We start from the raw sequence: 20,892 nt of genomic DNA, 5'->3' as shown, positions 1-20,892 counted from the left end.
TGCAGGGCCTGACCCAGCCCCTGAAATTAATGCAATTGTTGACATTGCTTCAGGGAGGGGGCAGGGGTTGCAGCAGTAAAAGCAGCCTCTACCCCCTGATGACAGTTTGCATATCCCAGCATGCACTGGGATTCTCAAATAACTGACAAAAAAAAAAGGTAGAAAGCAGTTAGGCTATGTGCCCACGATGCAGAAATGCTCTGGATTTTTCCTGAGCGTTCCTGCATCTCCCCTGGCAGAAAAAACACATGCGGATTGTGTATGTGGATTGTACATGTGTTTTCCTGCCAGGGACATGTGGATGTGAAGCGTTCTTCACTAGCATTTCCGCATGCGGGTTGACAAGTGCTTTCCAAGGGATTTTAGCATCACTTGGAAAGTGCTTGTCAACTTGGTCACACTATATAAATCCATGAAAACAGCATAGATTTATATACTGTGACCGAAAGAATGGTAAAAAAAAAAAAATAAAAATATATACTTACCCTCTTGATGGCCCCTGGTGTCCTGCTTCCCTCTGTACTCCCTTGCCGGCAGCGGTACACTGAAGGACCTGCCGACGTCAGCGTCGCGTGACCCGTCACATGACTGACGTCAGCGCAGGTCTTTCAGTCCATTGCGAACTGCCGGCATGCGAGGAGGAGAACACCGTGGGCCGCCAGAAGGTACAGTAAAATATTATAAAATAAATATATATATATTTTTAGTTTTCTATGGTACCCAGGTCCAGAGGAGAGTCTCCTCTCCTCTGGACCTGGGTACCATCCGCACATTATAACGCATGGAATGCGTATCTACATATACAGTGATGCGTAATCCATGTGATCTAATGCAAGTAAATGTCGGCGAAAACGCCACGCTTCCGCAAAATTGGTAGTGCTGCGTTTTTTCGCAATGATAATCTGCAGCGGAAATTTCCGCAGCATGTGCACAGCACATGAGGATTATCATTGGGGAACATGGCAGGCCTTCTACCATGCGTTATTTTAAGCGTTTCTGCAGCATTTTTGCTGCTGCGGAAATGCTTAAACACATCGTGGGCACACAGCCTTAGTGTAGTTAGCAAAGGATAGCAGTTTTTTTAATTTAACTTAATTAGTAAATAGTTTAAATTATAGGACTAAACTGATATGGATTTAGTATGAAAGTTACTTTGGACCTCCCCTTTAAGGAAGGTTTTACTTAAATTTAGAGGTTCAAAGATAAACAAATCTAAAGCTCCAGGCAGTGCCATATGGATTTGAACTAATATTTGGGGTTAAATACATGCAAAGCCAGTGAATGTGTTTTATTAGAACTACAGGCATATTCACACTTGGCAGAAAGTCTAAAAAGCCCGTCATGTATTTAAGTCAGTTATTAGCATGTATGGAATAGCCCCATTTCTGTGATGTGTTACATAAATGTTGCAAAAATCAGTTCATATTTCATTGAACAGTCATAGGGGACAGGGCCATCATGCAGCAGGCGCTGCCAAATTTAATATGCAACAGCATCCATTAAGTCCAAAAAACAAATTAAAGTGGTAGCATGTCACATTTAAAGCCAATGAATTTCAAAAAAAAAAAAACCCCAAAAACTGCACTAGTAGAAAGCAGCACATCAGAAGGATGGGATACAGCTGTTGAGGAGCAGAAGCAATCAGCAAAGCACCACTCAGAATAGAGCCCTGCAGCCAAATGCTTCCACCCTGCAGCCATCAGTTGTAACAGATTCCCATCTACAGTCATGGCCAAAAGTTTTGAGAATGACACCAAAATTATATTTTCACATGATCTGCTGGCCTCTGGTTTTTATTAGTGTTTGTCTGATGTTTATATCACATACAGAAATATAATTGCAATCATATTATGAGTACCAATAGGTTATATTGACAGAATGAGTTAATGCAGCAAGTCAATATTTGCAGTGTTGCCCCTTCTTCAAGACCTCTGTAATTCTCCCTGGCATGCTCTCAATCAACTTTTGGACCAAATCCTGACTGATAGCAGTCCATTCTTGCATAATCAATGCTTGCATTTTGCCAGAATTTGTTGGTTTTTGTTTGTCCACCCGTCTCTTGATTGACCACAAGTTCTCAATGGGATTAAGATCTGGGGAGTTTCCAGGCCATGGACCCAAAATCTCTGTTTTGTTCCATGAGCCATTTAGTTATCACCTTTGCTTTATGGCAAGGTGCTCCATCATGCTGGAAAAGGCATTGTTGGGCGCCAAACTGCTCTTGGACGGTTGGGAGAAGTTGCTCTTGGAGGACATTCTGGTACCATTCTTTATTCATGGCTGTGTTTTTAGGCAAGACTGTGAGTGAGCCGATTCCCTTGGCTGAGAAGCAACCCCACACATGAATGGTTTCAGGATGCTTTACAGTTGACATGAGACAAGACTGGTGGTAGCGCTCACCTCTTCTTCTCCGAATAAGCTGTTTTCCAGATGTCCCAAACAATCGAAAAGGGGATTCATCAGAGAAAGACGGATTTTGGTAAGACCTTACCTGTAAAATCCTTTTCAGCGAGGGAAGGAAGGGAGACACAGTCATTACTAGTGGGTAGGCGGAGCCCACATAGGATAGAACACCTCAGATTAAAAAAAGAGTGTTGTCCGGCCCCTCCAGCTTGGGCTCCTCCTACTCCAGCTCTCCAGTCCATACACAAGCTAAGGAAGAGCAAATATCACCAGCGGAGCAACATAACTCCTTCTGAAGAACTTCAGAGAAAAAACAAGAGACAGGTTATGCATATAACAGAAAAACCACAGTCCCAGGTACTACTCACTGGACCTGACCACTGCGATGAGCTGGCAATGCTGGAACAGAGCCTTAGCGCGCCGACCTCAGCCCAGATAATCGCTATCAGAGAAGGGTCACGCTGCATCTGAAAACACAACACACTTCTGCCATGGGAGGGAGCTGTGTCTCCCTTCCTTCCCTCGCTGAAAAGGATTTTACAGGTAAGGTCTTACCAAAATCCGTCTTTCAGCAGCAGATGGAAGGAAGGGAGACACAGTCATTACTAGTGGGACGTCCCAAAGCAGTCCAAAAATTAAGGGTGGGAAAAAACCAACAGAGGCAGAATCCCAACAACCTAGAAAAATGCGCAACTAGCGCTAAATACAAGTTAACGATAACTTAAACTACAGCCGCCTGCATGACCCTACGTCCTAAGGCTGCATCAGCGGAAGCACTGACGTCCACCTTATAAAACTTTGTAAAAGTGTGGACGGAGCGCCAGGTAGCCGCCCGGCAGAGTTGAGCTGCCGAGGCCCCTTGATGAAAAGCCCACGATGAACCCACAGCTCTCGTGGAGTGAGCTCGAATCTTAATTGGACAAGATTCGCCCTTGAGTCGGTAAGCCTCTAAAATGGCCGATTGAATCCATCGAGCTATAGTGTCCTTGGAAGCTCGTTGACCACGCCGACGACCTGCTGGAATCAAACAGAGTTCGATTTCCGAAAACCTTGAGTAATAGACAAATAGAACTTCAAAGCCCGCACTAAATCCAATGAGTGCAAGGCCCGTTCCTTCGCATTCCTCGGTTCCAGACAGAGCGAGGGCAACATAATATCCTGGTTAACATGAAATTGTGACACCACCTTAGGTAGAAAGTCGCCCCGTGTGCGAAGCACCACGCGATCCGGGAGAAACTCCAGAAAAGGAGGCGAGCAAGAAAGCCACCAGTTCAGAAACCCTTCTCAAAGAGGTGACTGCCACTAAAAAAGGCAACCTTCCAAGAAAGCAAAGAAAGGCTAACGGAGTCCATAGGCTCAAAAGGCCCATGTTGAAGAGCCTCCAAGACCAGATTGAGCCGCCAAGGGGACACAAGCGCCTTCCGCGGCGGAAACTGACGGGTTACCCCGCGAAAAAAGGAACGAACGTCCCTACGTGAGGCGATAGCCTTCCGAAACAGCAAGGACAAAGCAGAAACCTGACCCCTCAGAGTGCTAACTGCCAAACCCTTGTCCAGGCCATACTGCAAAAAGGCCAACAAATTGGGAATGGAAAAAATCCTCGGGTTCCTTGAAGAACCCGAACACCATGAAAAGAAGGCCTCCCAAGTCTTGTGATAGATCCTAGTAGTGGCAGGACCCCTGGCAGCTCGCAGAGTGGCAATGACTTCGGCTGAAAAACCTTGACGAGTCAAGATTTCGGTCTCAAGAGCCACGCCGTCAAACGCAGAGACTTCAGGTCCGGATGACGAACGGGCCCTTGGGTTAACAGGTCCGGGCGAAGAGGGAGAGGAAGTGGAGGCGCAGCCAGAAGCGACACCAGCGTCGAGAACCACGTCCTCCTTGGCCAGTCTGGGGCTACTAACATAGCCGGGACTCTTTCCAGTCTGATCCGACGCAACACCAGAGGAAGTAAGGATATCGGCGGGAACACAGATTAGCTCGAATTGGTCCCACGGAGCCACCAGAGCATCCACCGCCACAGCCTTCGGGTCCTTGTACCTGGACATGAACGTCGGTAACTTGGTGTTGAACCTTGATGCCATCAAATCCACTTGAGGAGTTCCCTAACGGGAGCACAGCTGTGCAAAAATTTCTGGGTGAAGACTCCATTCTCCGGGATCCACCTTCTCGCGACTGAGGAAGTCCACCGTGATATTCTGAACTCCCGGAATGTGAATCGCAGAGATGGCTGGCACCTTGGCCTCGGCCCATACCAGGATCCGAGACACTTCCATCATGAGCCTGGAGCTCCTCGTTCCACCTTGATGGTTGATATACGCGACCGCCGTCGCGTTGTCTGTCTGCACTCGGACTGGCAGACCGTTTAAAGGGACCGTCCAGTGTTGGAGGCAAAGGAAAATCGCCCTCAATTCCAGGATGTTGATCGGCAGGACAGACTCTTCCGACGACCATACTCCCTGAATCCAGAGATCGTTCCAGACACCCCCCCAGCCTGACAGGCTGGCATCGGTGGTTATGACCGACCACCTCGGAAGGAGGAAGGACTTCCCCAGGGATAAAGCTTCCGGACGTAACCACCATTCTAGAGACTCTCGCACCCTGTGGGAGATGATGACACTGCGATCCAGCGAAGCCTGTGATCGATCCCAACGGTTCAGAATGAGCATTTGGAGAGTCCTGGAATGAAATTGGGCAAACGGAAGTGCCTCCATTGACGCCACCATCAAACCCAAAAGGCGCATACACCTTCGAAGGGACATTGCTGTCGAAGACTTCATAACCTGTACATGTCGAAGAAGACTTGCTTGCTTGTCTGGAGGCAGGGACACCACTGCTCGTACCGTGTCGAAATGCATCCCCAAAAACAGGATTGACTGCGACGGTTCCAGAGACGACTTCTTCCAATTGACCAGCCACCCGAAGTCCTCCAGGAGCTGAAGGGATAGATTGCGAGCCGTCACCACCTCCTTTGAGGACGCCACAATCAAAAGGTCGTCCAGGTAGGGAAGAACCGTAACCCCCTGTCTTCGAAGGATCGCCATGAGAGGTGCCAGAATTTTTGTAAAAACTCTGGGCGCCGATGCCAACCCAAATGGTAGGGCCACAAACTGGAAATGGTCCTGACCTATGGCAAAACGAAGGAAGCGTTGGTGGGCCCTTCCGACGGGAACATGCAAATAAGCGTCGCGAATGTCGATTGACACCAAAAAGTCGTTCTGCGACAGGGCCGCCACAACCGAGCGAAGCGACTCCATGCGGAATTTCCGGGTGCGGACATGCCGATTCAATCTTTTGAGATCCAGAATGGGGTGAAATTTGTCCTCCTTTTTGGGGACCACAAAGAGGTTTGAATAAAACCCTCTTCCCCGGTCCTCCGGCGGAACCGGTACCACCACACCCTTCTGCAGAAGGGAATCGACCTCCTGCCGTAGAGCGGCAACTAGCTCGGGCTCTGACGGAATGAGAGATCGGCAAAACCTGTCCGGGGGTCGAGAAAGAAACTCTATGAAGTAGCCTGCTGACAACCCGCATCACCCAGGCGTCCGAAACGCGGGACGCCCAAGTCGATTCGAATTGGAGCAGGCGACCCCCCACTCGAGAGCCCTCGAGAGAAAACCTGGCGTCAGTCCGCCTTAGCGGGCTTTTTGTCAGTTTCCCGCTTGTCTTGATGGAAGCTCTGTTTCCAGGGAGTGCGGGATTTCTGAGAAGCCTTTTTTCCTGAAAAAGAGGGACGACCCGATCCCCAAGAGGGCTGACCGGACCGTCCCCTGGACCGAAAGGGCCGCCGACTACTACCGGCACTAGGCCTGCCCGACACAGAAGCCACAGTTCTTCGCTGTGGTAAGGCCGCTTCTTTTGCCTTTGCCTTGACAATCAGCTCCGTGAGGTCAGATCCAAATAACTGACCACCCTTGTAAGCTAAAGATAGCAAACCTTGCTTGGAAACCGCATCCCCGGTCCACTGTCTGAGCCACAGTGCTCTTCTGACTGTGACCGCCGAGGATTGCGCCCTTGACAGCAGTGACGCGGTATCCAAACCTGCATCACTGCCATATCGGGCCGCATCCTCCAACAACTTGAAAAGCCCATCTATGCCACGCCGTCCATAGACGGTCCAACCAGCTTAGGGAAGCTTTACAAGCACACATGGATCCTAGCACCGCTCTGAATCCATGACCCGCGGCCTCGTAGATGGATTTCGCCGCCATCTCCGTTTTTCTGTCCAGCAGATCCTGCAGACTCGCCTTCCCTTTAACAGGCAGTAATGAGGATTTGCTAAGCTGGGATAAAGGGACATCCACTTCAGGAGAAGGAATCCAATTATCAATCAACTCCGTGGAATACAGATACAGTGCCTCAAAAAAAACAGTGTCCCCTGAAAACGTTTATCTGGACAGAGGCGTTCCTTCTCCACTGCCCCATTAAGCTCATCCAGAGATGGTAATGCCAAGCGCGACCTATGCGACTCCTGAAACATCCGGGCCGACTTACCAGGACGTCTAGTTACCTCCTCCGGAAACTGTAACGCCTCCCTCATGGCTCCAATAAAAGCCTCTGCACGGCCCAAAAAAGAGGCAGAGTGCCCCTGCCGATCCTCCTTATCCGAATTGGACATCTCCCCATCTGAGCTTGAAGGGGAACCCTCCATAACAGATCTCCGAGTCGCTGCGCGGGGAGGGCAGTACCGGCCTGTGGCGCTTCCTGCCATGAGAGGATCTAGCTGACACCCAATAACCTAGAAGGTCAGACAGGCCATCAATAGAACGAGTGAGGGCCTCCATTTTGACCACTGCCCCATCACCGAAACCCCCGATCGCTGCGCTTGACGCTGTCGAGGACTCCTGCGTGTCAGACACGCGAGACTGATCCTGTAGCGGACCTGGGAGACGGTCTGCACCTCCTGGACCCTGATCTGACATGCCCTCACACAGTATATGGCAGGTTAAACCTGTCAGTAAGTAGGACAGTGTGGTTTCTTAAAAGAAAGCTGAAGGGTTAAAGCTCTTAAAGAGAGAGCTACCCCAGCTGACCCCCAATTAAGGGATAACCGCCTAATAAGGGGTTAATGTCGCAGACTCCCCACAACCTCTGTGAAATGAAAAGGATGTGCGAGCCCCAGACAAAAAAAAAAGAACCTCTATATGAGGTAATAGCTGCAGGACAGCACAGTCTGCCACCTTATTGTGCCTCAGAAAGGTGCCCTGCGCTGAGGGGGTGAGGGGTTAAGCTTCTGCCCTGACAGGCAGAAGCGACTCACCCAGCTGGCCGCGGTGCAGTGTTCCTTCGGTATGTCGGGAGGAGAGGAGAGTGAGGAGCCCGATGGAAACCGTTCAGTAATGGCCGCCGCGCTGTGAGGAGAGAGAAGCCGGAAGAGGAGGGGCAGGAGAAAGCGCGCGCTCAGAGCGCTTCCTGCCCGCGAAAGACCGGGAAGGCGCGAAGCCACGCCCCCCGCCGGCTTAAAAAAAAAAAAAAAAAAAAAAAAGCGCGCGCGACTCCTCCGCTCCTGCCCCGCTTCCATGTCCTGCAGGCATCCACCTGCGAACAAAAAAACACAAGTCACCACCTGAATACATGCCGCAGCAGCCGCTGAAGCACTCAAAACACATTAACATGCTGAGTAATTACCCAGCTGAGCGCCACAGGGACCCCCAGGGATTTGTGGCGCTGTGCCCAAGCTTCCCCCCAGGGCGGAGAACGCAGTGACCCCAGATGCGCAGTTTGTATCCCCGCCAGGGAAGCATCCCTCATCCCCCGGGGCCAGCAGGGTTCTGCAGGGACCTCTCTCAAAAGGTAATGCAGATCCGCCAAGGGAGGGGTGGGGGTCCAGCAGCGCTGAGACCCCTGAGACCTCAAGACCACAGGGGTCCAAGTCTCTGTCAGATAAAAATAAAAAAAATTTTCTGAGGAGCTGCTTCCAGCAGCGACCATCCTCTGTGACCTCAAATTTTAGACTGGAGAGCTGGAGTAGGAGGAGCCCAAGCTGGAGGGGCCGGACAACACTTTTTTAATCTGAGGTGTTCTATCCTATGTGGGCTCCGCCTACCCACTAGTAATGACTGTGTCTCCCTTCCTGCCATCTGCTGCTGAAAATGACTTTGCCCCAGTTCTCAGCAGTCCACTCCCTGTACCTTTTGCAGAATATCAGTCGGTCCCTGATGTTTTTTCTGGAGAGAAGTGGCTTCTTTGCTGCCCTCCTTGAAACCAGCGCTTGCTCTAAGAGTTTCCGCCTCACAGTGCGTGCAGAAGCACTCACACCAGCCTGCTGCCATTCCTGAGCAAGCTCGGCACGGTTGGTAGTCCGATCCCGCAGCTGAAACAGTTTTAAGATACGGTCCTGGCGCTTGCTGGTCTCTTGGGCGCCCTGGAGCCTTTTTGACAACAATGGAAGCTCTCTCCTTGAAGTTCTTGATGATGCGATAAGATTGTTGACTGAGGTGCAATCTTTATAGCTGCGATACTCTTCCCTGTTAGGCCATTTTTGTGCAGTGCAATGATGGCTGCACGTGTTTCTTTAGAGATAACCATGGTTAACTGAAGAGAAACAATGATACCAAGAACCAGCCTCCTTTTAAAGTGTCCAGTGATGTCATTCTTACTTAATCATGATTGATTGATCGCCAGCCCTGTCCTCATCAACACCCACACCTGTGTTAATGGATCAATCACTAAAACGATGTTAGCTGCTCCTTTTAAGGCAGGACTGCAATGATGTTGAAATGTGTTTTGGGGGTTAAAGTTCATTTTCTGGGCAAATATTGACTTTGCAAGTACAGTAATTGCTGTTAAGCTGATCACTCTGACATTCAGGAGTATATGCAAATTGCCATTACAAAAAATGAAGCAGTAAACTTTGGAAAAATTACTACTATTTGTCTCATTCTCAACACTTTTGGCTATGACTGTAGAAGCAGAACTGGGCAGAAACTGCTCTTTGGTAGCAACCATGCACCAAATTAAGAAAAAAATTATAAAATCATACCTTGAGTAACTCCAGAATGACAAGGCCTGTTCACATAACCCAGGTGCTTTCATGAATGTTTAACCTGTAAGAAAACGGTTATAAGTGGGTGTTTACAGGCCACAGCCCCAGACCACCCTCTTCCCATCTGTAGCTTCAAATGACATCCAGGAGCCACTTGTTTGGAAAGGAACATTGGGATGACTTAAAAACACGTAGCTTCCATTGTGCACTGCCATGATTAGCTTGGGCTTTTTTTGTAGATCTCCAGTATATTCAAGTTTGAAACGTCAAAAGTTGATGTGTCAAAACATATACATGTGGCAAAAAGCTGCTTTTTTTGGTTCAATTTTTTTTTTTTTTTTTTTACATAAATCTAGACAGGCGTTTTTGCTTGAACTTCCGAGGCTAAAGGCGAGAGCCAGAGCATTTCACTTCTAATCATTAGCTTAAGTGAAATCTCTATTGAAAAAGCTGGGGTCCATTTCCACACTAATTGATTTACGTTACACCGACCATTACAGGGTTTGTATTTAGTTATCCAGCAGTGCCTTTCCAGGTTTAATTTCCATAACGTAAAGAACTCTGTACCATGAGACATATGCAGCGCAAGTTTGACTTAAGACTGAAAAACAAAAAGGCGTTTGTCTTTGCTTACCCTCAGCAGTTTCTCAGGAATATGGTGGTTTACAGTGGAAAGTTTCACTTGTTTTAGGATCTCATGTTCTTTGAGAAGAGACATCATTTGGTTCTTCATTAGCCTTTAGAGTCAATCCTTTAAAAGTGACACTACAGATTTGCAAACACATTGAAACAGTAAAAGTACATTTGGTTTGGAAGCTTCTTTGAATGAACGGACTATTTGTAAACCGCGTGTCAAATTCATTAGGGTGGGTGTGCAAGGAGTCCGTTTTTTTTTTTTGGTTTGATAATTGTTGGCGAGCTGGGTATGCATTATCCAGGCTTAGTGTATAACTTAAGATCCTTTCTATACCCATTTGACATAAGTTTGGAGAGTCAGGATTTGTCGTGTTAGCAGCACTCATTTATAATTACATAGATGAGCTGCAAGATTTCTTATTTTGTAGTTTCCATTGCAACTGGTGTGTGCTCAGCTATGGGGGGAGGCATGAAATACGCTGAGATGGGGGCGTTTCACTGAAACTTTTACTTGTTGAAAAAAAATTACAACACTAATACACAACTTACACTACACATTGTACATTTCAGAGAAAGGCTAACAAAATGTGAAGGTTAAGCATTTCAACTTCCTCTAATGAACACAAGATTCATGGGAGGATGGGAAAAAAAAACTTACAGGTTAAAAAAAAAGTAAAGATAAATAAAAACCAAACAAACTCCTTTCTAGTCGTCCGCTGGTGGTAAAGGCAAAGCATATGCCACATGTCATTCAATAAAATGTCTTTGGTCCATTGTTTAGGAATTTGTTTTTGTTTGTTTTTTTCACTTTAATATCGGCTTCTGCCACCTCCTCTATCAGACCTGCTTCCACCTCGCCCGCCACCACGAGGGACACCGCGACTTGAGCTGCTGTATGAATCACGTGGAGGTGGGTAGCCTCTATCCATTGGTGGTGGCATGCCACGCTCCTGTCTGCCAACTCGCTCACGTCCACTTGAGTAGATTTCATTTCTGCTGCTTGAGTAGCTGTCTCTGCCGCCGTATCCATCCCGAGTGCTGCTGTAATCATCATAGCGACTGCTGCCACCATATGATGGAGGAGGGCCTCTGGCAGGTGGGGCACTACGTGAGTTACCTGCAGGGTCAATGGTCAGGCAATAGGGCAATACTTGTAAGTTACAAATCACAGAAATTTGATATTTGCAGCTTATTTACGTTTGCTTGTATTTTAGTAGTTTTTGACTTTGGCATCGTCTGCCTGTTTCAGGAAATTCTATTGAATAGGACTGAATGTGAATAACTTAAGGTTGCACATAACTGTAAAGGCACATAAACCTCATTTGGGCACTGATCTCCAGAGCTGCAGCTCAGATTGCAGATTCTGCCACACGTTATCCATTGAGTTGTGTTTGCTTTTCTGAGATTTATTGTAATTTTTTTTTTAATCTTGCTGTAGAGCATATCGGCCTTCCATGTGTGGGAGAGTATAATTTGTCTCTGCCCCAAAATAGACTAGTATTTCTGTTTGCTCTTAGTTTTATCTTCAGCATGGGGCATTTATGTATCCTGAAAGACAGAGCAATGTGCAAAATGACACCTTACCGTAAGGCTCATAGGAGTCTCTGTATGAACCGCCACTTGCATGATCCGAATAATCTCTATCACGACCTCCGTATCCATCACGATCACTAAAAGTGGAACAGTTACCTTTTTATGCTTAATCACAAAATATATAAAAAAAAATACTCGCATAAATTTTATGTAAACATACCCATATCCTCTGGAGCCATAATCGTCACGGGAGCTCGAGTGGCCATAGTCCCGATATGCATAATCTCTTGGAGGTGGTGCGTAATCTCTGGAGTCCCGGGAGCTCCCATAATCTCTGCCAGAGTAACTAGACAATAAGTCTCATTAGCCGATGTGTGAAGTATGGTCAGTCCTAAACCAAGGTATAACAAACCCCCTCTTACCTGTCATACCGGTCTTTACCACTGTAGCCATCATCTCTTGGTGACAAGTACACATCTCTACGAGATGGCATAGGGTCTCTGCGAGGAGGTCCTCCGTATCCATCCCTTTCACGTGATAGCGGAGCTACAAAGAACAAAGTTTTGTTAACTTTGTTTTACTACAAGAAAGTGATAAAAAAAAAATGTGTACAGTTGTGGCCAAAAATGTCAAGACTGACAAATGCGGTGGGATCTAAAAATCCTTCAAGAAAAACTTCTCGGAACTTGGGAACAATTTGCTCAATGAAGAATGTCCCTTGACCCTGTCTAAAACCAACACTAGCCAGACGACCCAAGTGTCAGGGAAATTTATACAAGTATAACAAGTCCTTACAGGAAAAGACAAAATAGAACCACCAAAATATACAGGCAAATACCCAACTGCTAGGTAGGTGCCAAGTATGTGCTGTCAATACTACATTACAATACAGTAGATGCACATACTAAATAGTAAAAAGCCAATGACTAAGGCCAATAATCTCAAACACAATGAAACCCTGTGGAGCCCAGACAGAAAAAAAAAATACATGTCCTGACAAATATACTTAGGAGACATCCAAAAGAAATATATCAAGCCCCGATGGAGCCTAAGAAGCCTGTTATTAGAGCTTAGGCTTTATAAAATTGCAACCTCATCCCAAGAAATATGTTCTAGATAATAGGCACAAATACATTAGACGGTGGACATACTGCATTTTGCAATAAGATGCACCCCCCCCCCCCCAAACTGTAGTGAAGTCTACTGGCATTGGTGGAGCATAGTCCCAGGGTAGCAGCTGCTGGAAGCTTCTGCCTTCTGACAGGAAGGAGATTGCTACAGGCCCCATGCTTGTAGTAGATGTTCAATGTTGCAGGGGCTCTGCCAACATTTTGTAAATGCCGGAGCCCCAGAGCTTCCATACTCTTATGCGGTTGATTTCAGTAAACTGGCTGCCAGAGGCGGCACATGCTCAGATTGAGATCTCAATTGTGCATGTGCTGCCTTGGACGGCCATTTTCCTGGTCCCCATTGCATTAGAAAGTATGGAAGGTGCAGGGTTTTGGCTTTCACAAAATGTTGGCGGAGCCCCTGTACCACCCAACACCCCCTACTACAAGCATATGTCCTGCAGCCATCTCCCAACTCCTGCCCCTTTCAGAAGGCAGAAGCTTCTGACAGCAATCTCTTAACTCCCAAACACCCCGTTCTGCCACCTGTGACCTCGCACCACAAACGCCTCAGCCCCCCCAGGTAGGCCGATTAGAACATGTACCGGTTTATAAAAAAAATATATTTTCCCCAAAATTTGGGGTGCATATTATAAACCGGTGTATCTTATAATCCTCAAAATACGGTACTTGAAAAGAACCAAAGCCCATATGGAGCCTGCATGGCCCAAGGTAAAGTAGTACTTTGCCGTTACTCCACAAGTTCATAAGATTAGTCCATATGGTACATGGCAAAAGGGATAACTAGGTGGCTCATAAAAAACACACATTGAAATGTAGGGTCCATGGCCAGAAAACTCCCCAGATCTTAATCTATTAAGAACTGTTGGTCAATCCTCAAAAATAAGAAAAAACACGTCAACACAAAATTGTGATGAACTCAGCATGGATTATACAAGAGTGTCATGTCACTCAGGATTTGCCACAGAAGCAGATAGCCAGCTGCAAAAGTCTTAAACCAAGTTATCACAGTAATATATTGAGTCTGAATGAACTTAGTGTTTGTCAAGTTTAAAGTGTAATGAAATGCTGATTAGTTGTTTCTATGCTCACTGAAGTAAACACCAAAGCCGCAAACTGAAAACCCAAGATTTGCCAGTCTCAAACCTTTAGGCCTTGACTGTACATGCGTTTATTAATGTACTACCAAAATTAGACAAGCAAATACATACTTCTTCCACCCATGCCACTGCTGCGAACAGGACCAGATGGTGCAGATCTCTTTGGTGGTGGACCTCCTCCACTTCTGGGTGGGGGTCCTCTTTTCAGAGGCATTTGCCCCCTTGATGAAGAACCTATGAAAAAACCCACACCATGAAAACGTCCAAATAATCTTGCCCTACTGCTCACAATGACAAGGAAGTTGAAATTGACCACATAGCAAACTGAGGCCTCAATTACTCAGGCATACATTCCTACTGCTTCTAGCTTCAAACTCATCTCACAATGCAATGCCACACAACGGGTTATACTATTTTGGGAGCAGACTTTCTGGATAATTCACTGACTCACTAGTTTGGGAAGATTGTTACAGTAACAAATCTACAGGGTTAGTAGACCATAAACATGATTCAGCACTCTGATATGACCAAGAGCACATTTCTAGGGAATTTGTCAGTGATTTATGCTGACCAAACCACAGGCAGCATGTATCAGCCTGGTAGGATTGCAGTCAGGCATGCATTTCAAGAACACTTAAAAAGATCCAGCAGGGAGCCCAGCCAGATAAGAGGCTAGTCAGGCACCATCCTCTCCAGATGCAGATGTTATGGAGAAGACTCCTATAGCAAGAGACCCATCAGCTGTAGCAGCACAGGGAAAAACCAGGCTCTTTGTAAGTTAATCTTTAAAATGCTGGAGCGTTTTAGAGAACACTATACCAGATTGCAATCATGCAGCCAGGATCTGAATCATGCTTCCCATGGTGCAGTCCAGAAAGGATTGAATCTGTCACGTGCTCTAAGTGGAGAAACCACAATATAATACAAAAAACAGTGCTTCAGGTTTGATTAGAGCATGTGGGTGGGAGAGAAACTGTATTACAGGCAGGATATGAGTTGACAGTGGATTACAAGGGTCACATTAAATATCTCCATATTTCATATAGGGTAGGAACACCCAAACCTAACTTACATGGGTTGGTCACTACTTTGACAACTCCCATGTTTCCCTTTTGTAAAATAGGAGCTACGCTCGACTCGTGTCGACATTGTGTCACATGATAACTGGAAGAGCCAATGTCATGCCATCCCTGCAGCCAATCAGCACTGTTTTCACTCATCCTGCTTTTGGACAAATCACATACATCTGGAGGAAGTGGAGAAGAGCTGCAGTTCTTTTACATAGGTATTGAGAAAAGGTTGTTTAAGTAGTGGACAACACCATTAAAATCTGATTAATAGAGGCTTTTGCCATTTATATTTCTGGTTATAATTAGTACATTTAACAAGGACTAGCCATCCATGTGAGGAGGGGGAACAGCATTTTATAATACCGTATAGGATTTAGTCTTGCACAAGAAAACCCTAAACTATTTACTGTAGTATAGCCATGGCTTTAGTATTCTAGCCAAGAATTACCTCCTCTGGACCCTCTAAGACCTCTGGGTGCACCTCTGCTTTTAGGTGGAAGAGGTCCTCTCCTACTGTCTGCGCCAAAAGATGGCTTAATGGCTTGTTCAACCTTGATTGGCTTTCCATCTAAAGCCTAGCAAAAAGGAAAAAAAAAGTGTCAAAGGACTAAACGCAGCCATGCACACTATTCGGTCAAAATCATTAACAGCAATGCAATGGGGGAACATGGGAGGGGAGAATAAACTGCTGAAATAAATAGATCTGCTCAGATAACGATTTAATGAAAATGTGTCAAGTTAGTGTTCAGCATCTAGAGAACTGCTAGATTGGCAGCAAAAAAAAAAAAAAAAAAAAATTTAAATAAAACTGCAGCAAGGAGCCCAATAAGCAACATTGCTGTAATATGGTGTACTGCTTTTAGATTAGGTGGCAAAAATCTGGTGAGTTTTTTTAATGCCTTGTTTGTGTATGAATTAAAACAGATTTTTCAGAAATGCAGCAACAGATAGAAGATATAAAGGAGTTGATTGCTTTCAGAGACCTGCATGGCCATATCTGTCCAGCTGCTGTAACTGGGATAAGAGCTCACTGACCAGGCTGGGTTTGGGGCATACAGCATATTAGAATGCTGTATATTAGGGCTGAACAGTACCAGCCTCATCTCACATGGGACAAGCCTGGTGACAGGTTCCCTTTAATGATTTTGCCACATTTTACACCAGCACACAGACTGGTGTGCAAAATGCTTGTCTTGAAGAATCAGGGCCAAAGTCTATAGAGAATCATTTACAGGTAGGGCTGTGAAGTCTTGTTTGCTAGGCTCACACCCACTAGATGAACGGTACTTGTTGCAGAGAGTAGTTGCCTCCTAAAGACACAGGACTGGCACACCGTCATATTAGCAGCAATTCATATTGGTCAAGCATTTAGCACATAAAGATCATATGCGAACCACAACAGAGTAAGTGATGTAGAGAATCAGTACATCACACCTTTAGCAGTCCACACATCCAGGAGCCTACAAGCCACTAATGGATATCCCCAACTGAACTTATGTCCCATAAAACGAAAATTGATACTAGTCTCCAGCAGGTGTACCGTTCCTACAATGACATTGCTGCTATTCTCATCAGGTCACAGCTGCAGCCTTTATTATTCTAGAGCAGACATCTGCAGTTGTCCCGTGACAATGGCAGGCCGTCAGTACTCAATGACATGTGACCTGCAGAGAATAGCAGCACTGACGCTGCAGGAACAGCTCTGCTGCTAGAGGAGTGCAGCAACTGTTTTATATGGGACACTGAGGTGACTAAGGGTTGTCCGGTAGTACACTAACCCTTTAATTAAATGCTGCAAAGCAGATAAATAGCAACGTGTTAGATGCACTTGTAGATTGTGAGCCCTTGCGGGCAGGATCTTCTCTCCTCCTGTACCAGTCACTGACTCGTTTTTTGTTCAAATTATTGTACTTGTTTGCTATGTAGACCTTTTTTCACATGTAAAGCGCGATGGAATAAATGGTGCTATAATAAATCGTACACAGGCCTGCAAAATATGCATCTCAAACAGGCACTTCAGAAGCCCAGGTATTAGCATATTGAAGTTAGTCTACCTTTCCATTCAGTTCCCTCGCTGCGTCCTTGGCATCTGCCGGGCTCTCAAAAGTGACAAAGGCAAAGCCTCTGGACTTGTTTGTCTCCCGATCTTTCATCAGAAGGACTGCCGGGGAGAGAAAGCTTTGTTATACATGCACTTAGGAAAACACCATTTATAGATAGTCGCTAGAGACGCTCAGAGCTTCTTAGAGGACAAAAGGCTTTATCAGCTCAAAAGTTGATCATTGCCAAAAAATTCATCACAGCGCTACCAGTTCCTTGGAAAGCCACATGTAGACCAACACTCACCTTCAACAATGCGGCCATATTTCCCGAAGACCCCTTCCAGAGCCTTCTCTGTGGTCTCAGTGTTCAGGCCACCGATGAAGAGCTTGCCGGGGCGATCCGCTTCAAACATTTTCTAACCTAAAACAAGTAATGTTATAAACCTGTAAACACCACAGTTATATACAGGTGCAACTCTGCTGCATGTACCTGGGTAATTGTTTAGTTTCAAACTTGTGTATCAAAGTTAGAAAATCACCTTTGTTTAAAGATCCTCTCCGAGACTTACAGAACCATCAGGCGAATGAGCATTGCTCAGATCACCTGTATTCATTGCACAGTGGATCATTAGTACAAGGGCCAGCGTGCTGGAAAGGCAGCTTGTTTCCTTCCACAGGAGAAACCCCACTTCCATTTATCACCTATGCCAGTAAACACAGGCACACCTAAGCCATTTAGGGGATGGCTCATGAAAACCATTTGCCTGTCACAGGATTGGGATATAAGAGGTAACATTACTCCATGGAGTGACAATCCTGGCCTGTCAGAGTGAGACTTCTAAGCCGTACATGGTAGGTGGTGCTAGAATTCTAGTCTTCCTCTCAAGGCAATTTGCATATACCACCACAGGATAAGTGAGATATGACCCCTCAGCCCCAATCATTAAAGGGGGGTCACACTAAGTTAATGAGCTATGCCCCATCCTGTTATTGGGGGGCCTTCACTGATCTGCATTGAGTCTCCACTACACTCTTATGGGAGTGGCGGAGAAGTCCTAAAATAACTCAGCCATCTCCACTGGTCCCACAGAATGAATGGCGGTCACAGACCCCCAATAATAAATAAGTTATCACCTGTGGCTAGGATAAGTGACAATGGGACAGAGGTGATTTATAGGACAGGTAGCACCAAGCGCCACTCCCAGACAGACAATGAGAGAAGCTGCTGACGAACCACTGCGCCATTCGTTCAGAAAGAGGGTTCAGGACCCTCCGATATTAGCACGCATACATTATTTTCTGGTGATTAATTTAAGGGGTCGGCACACTAAATGACATTAACCAACTGAACAGAAATGCATGGTCTCTGGGAGTTCTGCACTCAGCCCCATAGACATCGCCTGGAGCAGTGCAGACAGTGTCCCATCTAAGCACAAGTATTAAAAGGATTTGCTCAGTGAAGTTAGGGATAATCTGATTGAGGGTCCCCATGGTCAGACACTGATAGGCAGCACTGTTGCCCCCCCATTAGAATATAACAGCCGCGAGCACGTGTGACCTGTGCGCTACCAACCCACCAGGCAGCAGTTATCTTTCCTCTAATGGGTGGGCACTGGCCAGGCCATTTATATAGCAATGATAGAAGGGTCACAGAGTCAGAACTGAGGCATAGGAGCTGGAAGTGACCTATCCAGTCTCAGAGGGGCCTGGGGTCCCCCATTGTACTGAACAGCGGATGGCAGAGCCGGAGGCTGCTTGTCTTAACGATGTGAAGGGTTAATCGCACCCCGTGGTAACCAGTCACATGACCGCACGCCGCAGGGCACCATGCTGCGCCAGGCTCGGGTGTACTGCCCATAAATCTCACCCAAATTATGCATTTACTGCCCAACCTAGTAATTAGGAGCCAAGCACTAACAGCCTGTCAGGATGGCGCACATTCGTCGCTAGAGCTGTTATCTGCACGGAGGAGAGGACTCAGAAAATGCCGCAAAATGGCGGCTGCGAGCCGCGCAGAGGGGCTTGTGGGCGCCTGGACTGGCGGGAAAAGACATCAGGAGAGCGGGGGGGGAGTCACACGGCTAGAAGTGAGCGTCAAAGGCCCCGAGACGCCCAGCCCGGTATCAGCCCCGAGCACATGCTCCGCAAGGCCTCATAGAAAGGGGAAGCGGCGCCAAGATGGTCACCACGCGTCGACACAAAATGGCGGCTGGAGCCCTCAGCCTCGTGCACCCCGTTCACCGAGGCGGGAAGAGGCGCCACCGCGCACACATGAAGGGGAGGAAAGCTTACAGGCAGAGCATGAGCCCCAGAGCAGCGCCGCACGGCGCCCCGCGTTATCACTCACCGATGTACAACCAATCCTCACGCTGCTTCCGAAAGAAAATGACCGCGGACAAAGGCAGCGCCCACTTTATATAGCTGTGACGTCACCGAGTCAAAGCGAGGCTCCAATGCCCGGATGTTCAGAGAGACGAATAGCAGAAGGTCACGTAGTAGAGTCACGTGACAGTCTGGCGCTCAGCGCCGAGATTCGTTTATCGTAAAGTGATGCGAATTAGTGTAAAAGTGTCGTGTGTGCGGGGAAGGAGCCGGGGCGCCATGTTATTGGTGGGCAGCCGACAATTGCTGAAGTAACAAATCCCCAATGCCTGAGCTCCAGCAGTGAAGTGTGCGTGGCCTCATGTGGATGTGTGATCACATTGGTGTTTTCTAACGATAAAACTTGGCCTTGGACAGTGTGATGGTTGGGAATGGTGGGATCTCATTGGGATGGTAATGCTATGTACAGAGAGACTATGGGAGAGGCCGGGGCTGGTAACAGGACAGTGTCTGGTAGGCAGCCATGCTGGTCTGTGAGAGCGCAGAGATATGGCGGCCTTATAGGCCAGCACGAGTTTGAAGTGGCGCCAAATGCCATCGTGTCTGCATGGTGATGGAGGACGGCTTCTGCGCAATGCTATTAACCTTGTCACATAGTTAGGCCACACCCACTTGTCAGACAAGGAGCTGAACAACTTACGGGCCGAGTTCACACGTCCAGTATTTTACATCAGTATTTGTAAGCCAAAACCAGGAGTGGGTGATAAATCCAGAAGTGGTGACGTGTTTCTATTATACTTTCCCTCTGATTGTTCAACTCCTTGTTTTGGCTTATAAATACTGATGTAAAATACTGACCAAATACTGAACGTGTGTATGTGGCCTTGTGGGGAGAAGTCTTCTCGTCTAAACCTTTGTGGAATGGATCTTCTATCTGGTTTCCTCTGGGTGTAGCCACAGTTCACACCCTGAATACAAATGTGGGTGGGAAAGATGGTTAAGATTCAGTGATGACACTTGACAGGATGTTGGACAGCAGCCAAAGGAACCTGATAAAACACCTGATACGGACACATCACATACACTAAACCTATACGTCTACATTTAGGCAGATGCTTAATGGCCCTCAGTAGGACGTGTAGTTTGTTTTGTGTTCTCTGAGCCATGAAGCCGGGCAATATCTGCCCTATGAAATATCTGTAAGGTAACTCTACATTATGCCCCAGGCAGTACTAGTGTGCAACTCAGTGAAAGTGCCATCTTATATGCACCACATAGTAATAGTCATCTTCTTTGTGCCTCAGATCAGTAGTAGTGCTCTTATTAGGGCCCTACAAATGCCATCATTGTGCCCCTTGGAAAGTAATAATGCCCCCTAAGTGCTCTCTAGACAGTAAAAATGCCCCATTAAAATAGTAATGTCCCAAGAAAGCAGCAATGTGCCTTTTCACACACTGGACACTAAGGGTATGTGCACACGGTGCGGATTTGCTGTGGTTTTGACGCTGCGTTTTTATGCAGCGTCAAAACCGCAGCGGCCAGATGTTACAGCATAGTGGATGGGATTCCTAGAAGTCCCATGCCCACTATGCGTTTTTGTGCACCTGCGGAAACTGACATGAGGTGCGTTTTTCAGATCCGCAGCATGTCTATTTCTCTTGCAGAAACGCA

The 20,892-nt window shown here is 46.9% G+C and overlaps 1 protein-coding gene and 1 non-coding gene across 3 annotated transcripts; both read right to left on the bottom strand.

Annotated features, from left to right (window-relative positions):
* Positions 1-10,509: 10,509 nt before the first annotated feature.
* On the bottom strand, positions 10,510-19,397 carry RBMX (RNA binding motif protein X-linked). Of its 2 annotated transcripts, none has more exons than XM_073641268.1 (9): positions 19,247-19,397; positions 17,204-17,320; positions 16,912-17,018; positions 15,306-15,432; positions 13,899-14,021; positions 11,980-12,103; positions 11,778-11,903; positions 11,609-11,694; positions 10,510-11,141 (listed from the first exon to the last, which is right to left on the bottom strand). In XM_073641268.1, exons 2-9 carry the CDS (start codon positions 17,310-17,312, stop codon positions 10,834-10,836), a joined length of 1,110 nt encoding a protein of 369 aa, XP_073497369.1. In that variant the 5' UTR covers positions 17,313-17,320; positions 19,247-19,397; the 3' UTR covers positions 10,510-10,833. The 2 variants fall into 2 exon arrangements, with proteins under 2 accessions (XP_073497369.1, XP_073497370.1); XM_073641269.1 differs by having other exon boundaries at positions 11,778-11,891.
* Positions 17,087-17,161, bottom strand: LOC141155615 (small nucleolar RNA SNORD61). Its single transcript, XR_012247543.1, has one exon. It is a non-coding gene; the product is annotated as a small nucleolar RNA SNORD61 (small nucleolar RNA).
* Positions 19,398-20,892: the final 1,495 nt, after the last annotated feature.

This window comes from Phyllobates terribilis, unplaced genomic scaffold (assembly GCF_046119375.1).
Source record: "Phyllobates terribilis strain yellow unplaced genomic scaffold, ASM4611937v1 Scaffold_7__3_contigs__length_470593459, whole genome shotgun sequence".
Taxonomy (NCBI): Eukaryota; Metazoa; Chordata; class Amphibia; order Anura; family Dendrobatidae; genus Phyllobates; species Phyllobates terribilis.
Note: the sequence above shows the minus strand (reverse complement) of the source record. Positions and strands in the feature narration are given on the sequence as shown.

Coding starts and splice junctions, on each gene's coding strand:
- RBMX (XM_073641268.1), bottom strand. CDS start 17,312: ATGTTTGAAGCGGATCGCCCCGGCAAGCTCTTCATCGGTGGCCTGAAC. Junction 14,022..15,305: donor TCTTAGAGGGTCCAGAGGAG/GTAATTCTTGGC, acceptor GTTTTTTCATAG/GTTCTTCATCAAGGGGGCAA. Junction 12,104..13,898: donor CAGTGGCATGGGTGGAAGAA/GTATGTATTTGC, acceptor TGTTCTTTGTAG/CTCCGCTATCACGTGAAAGG.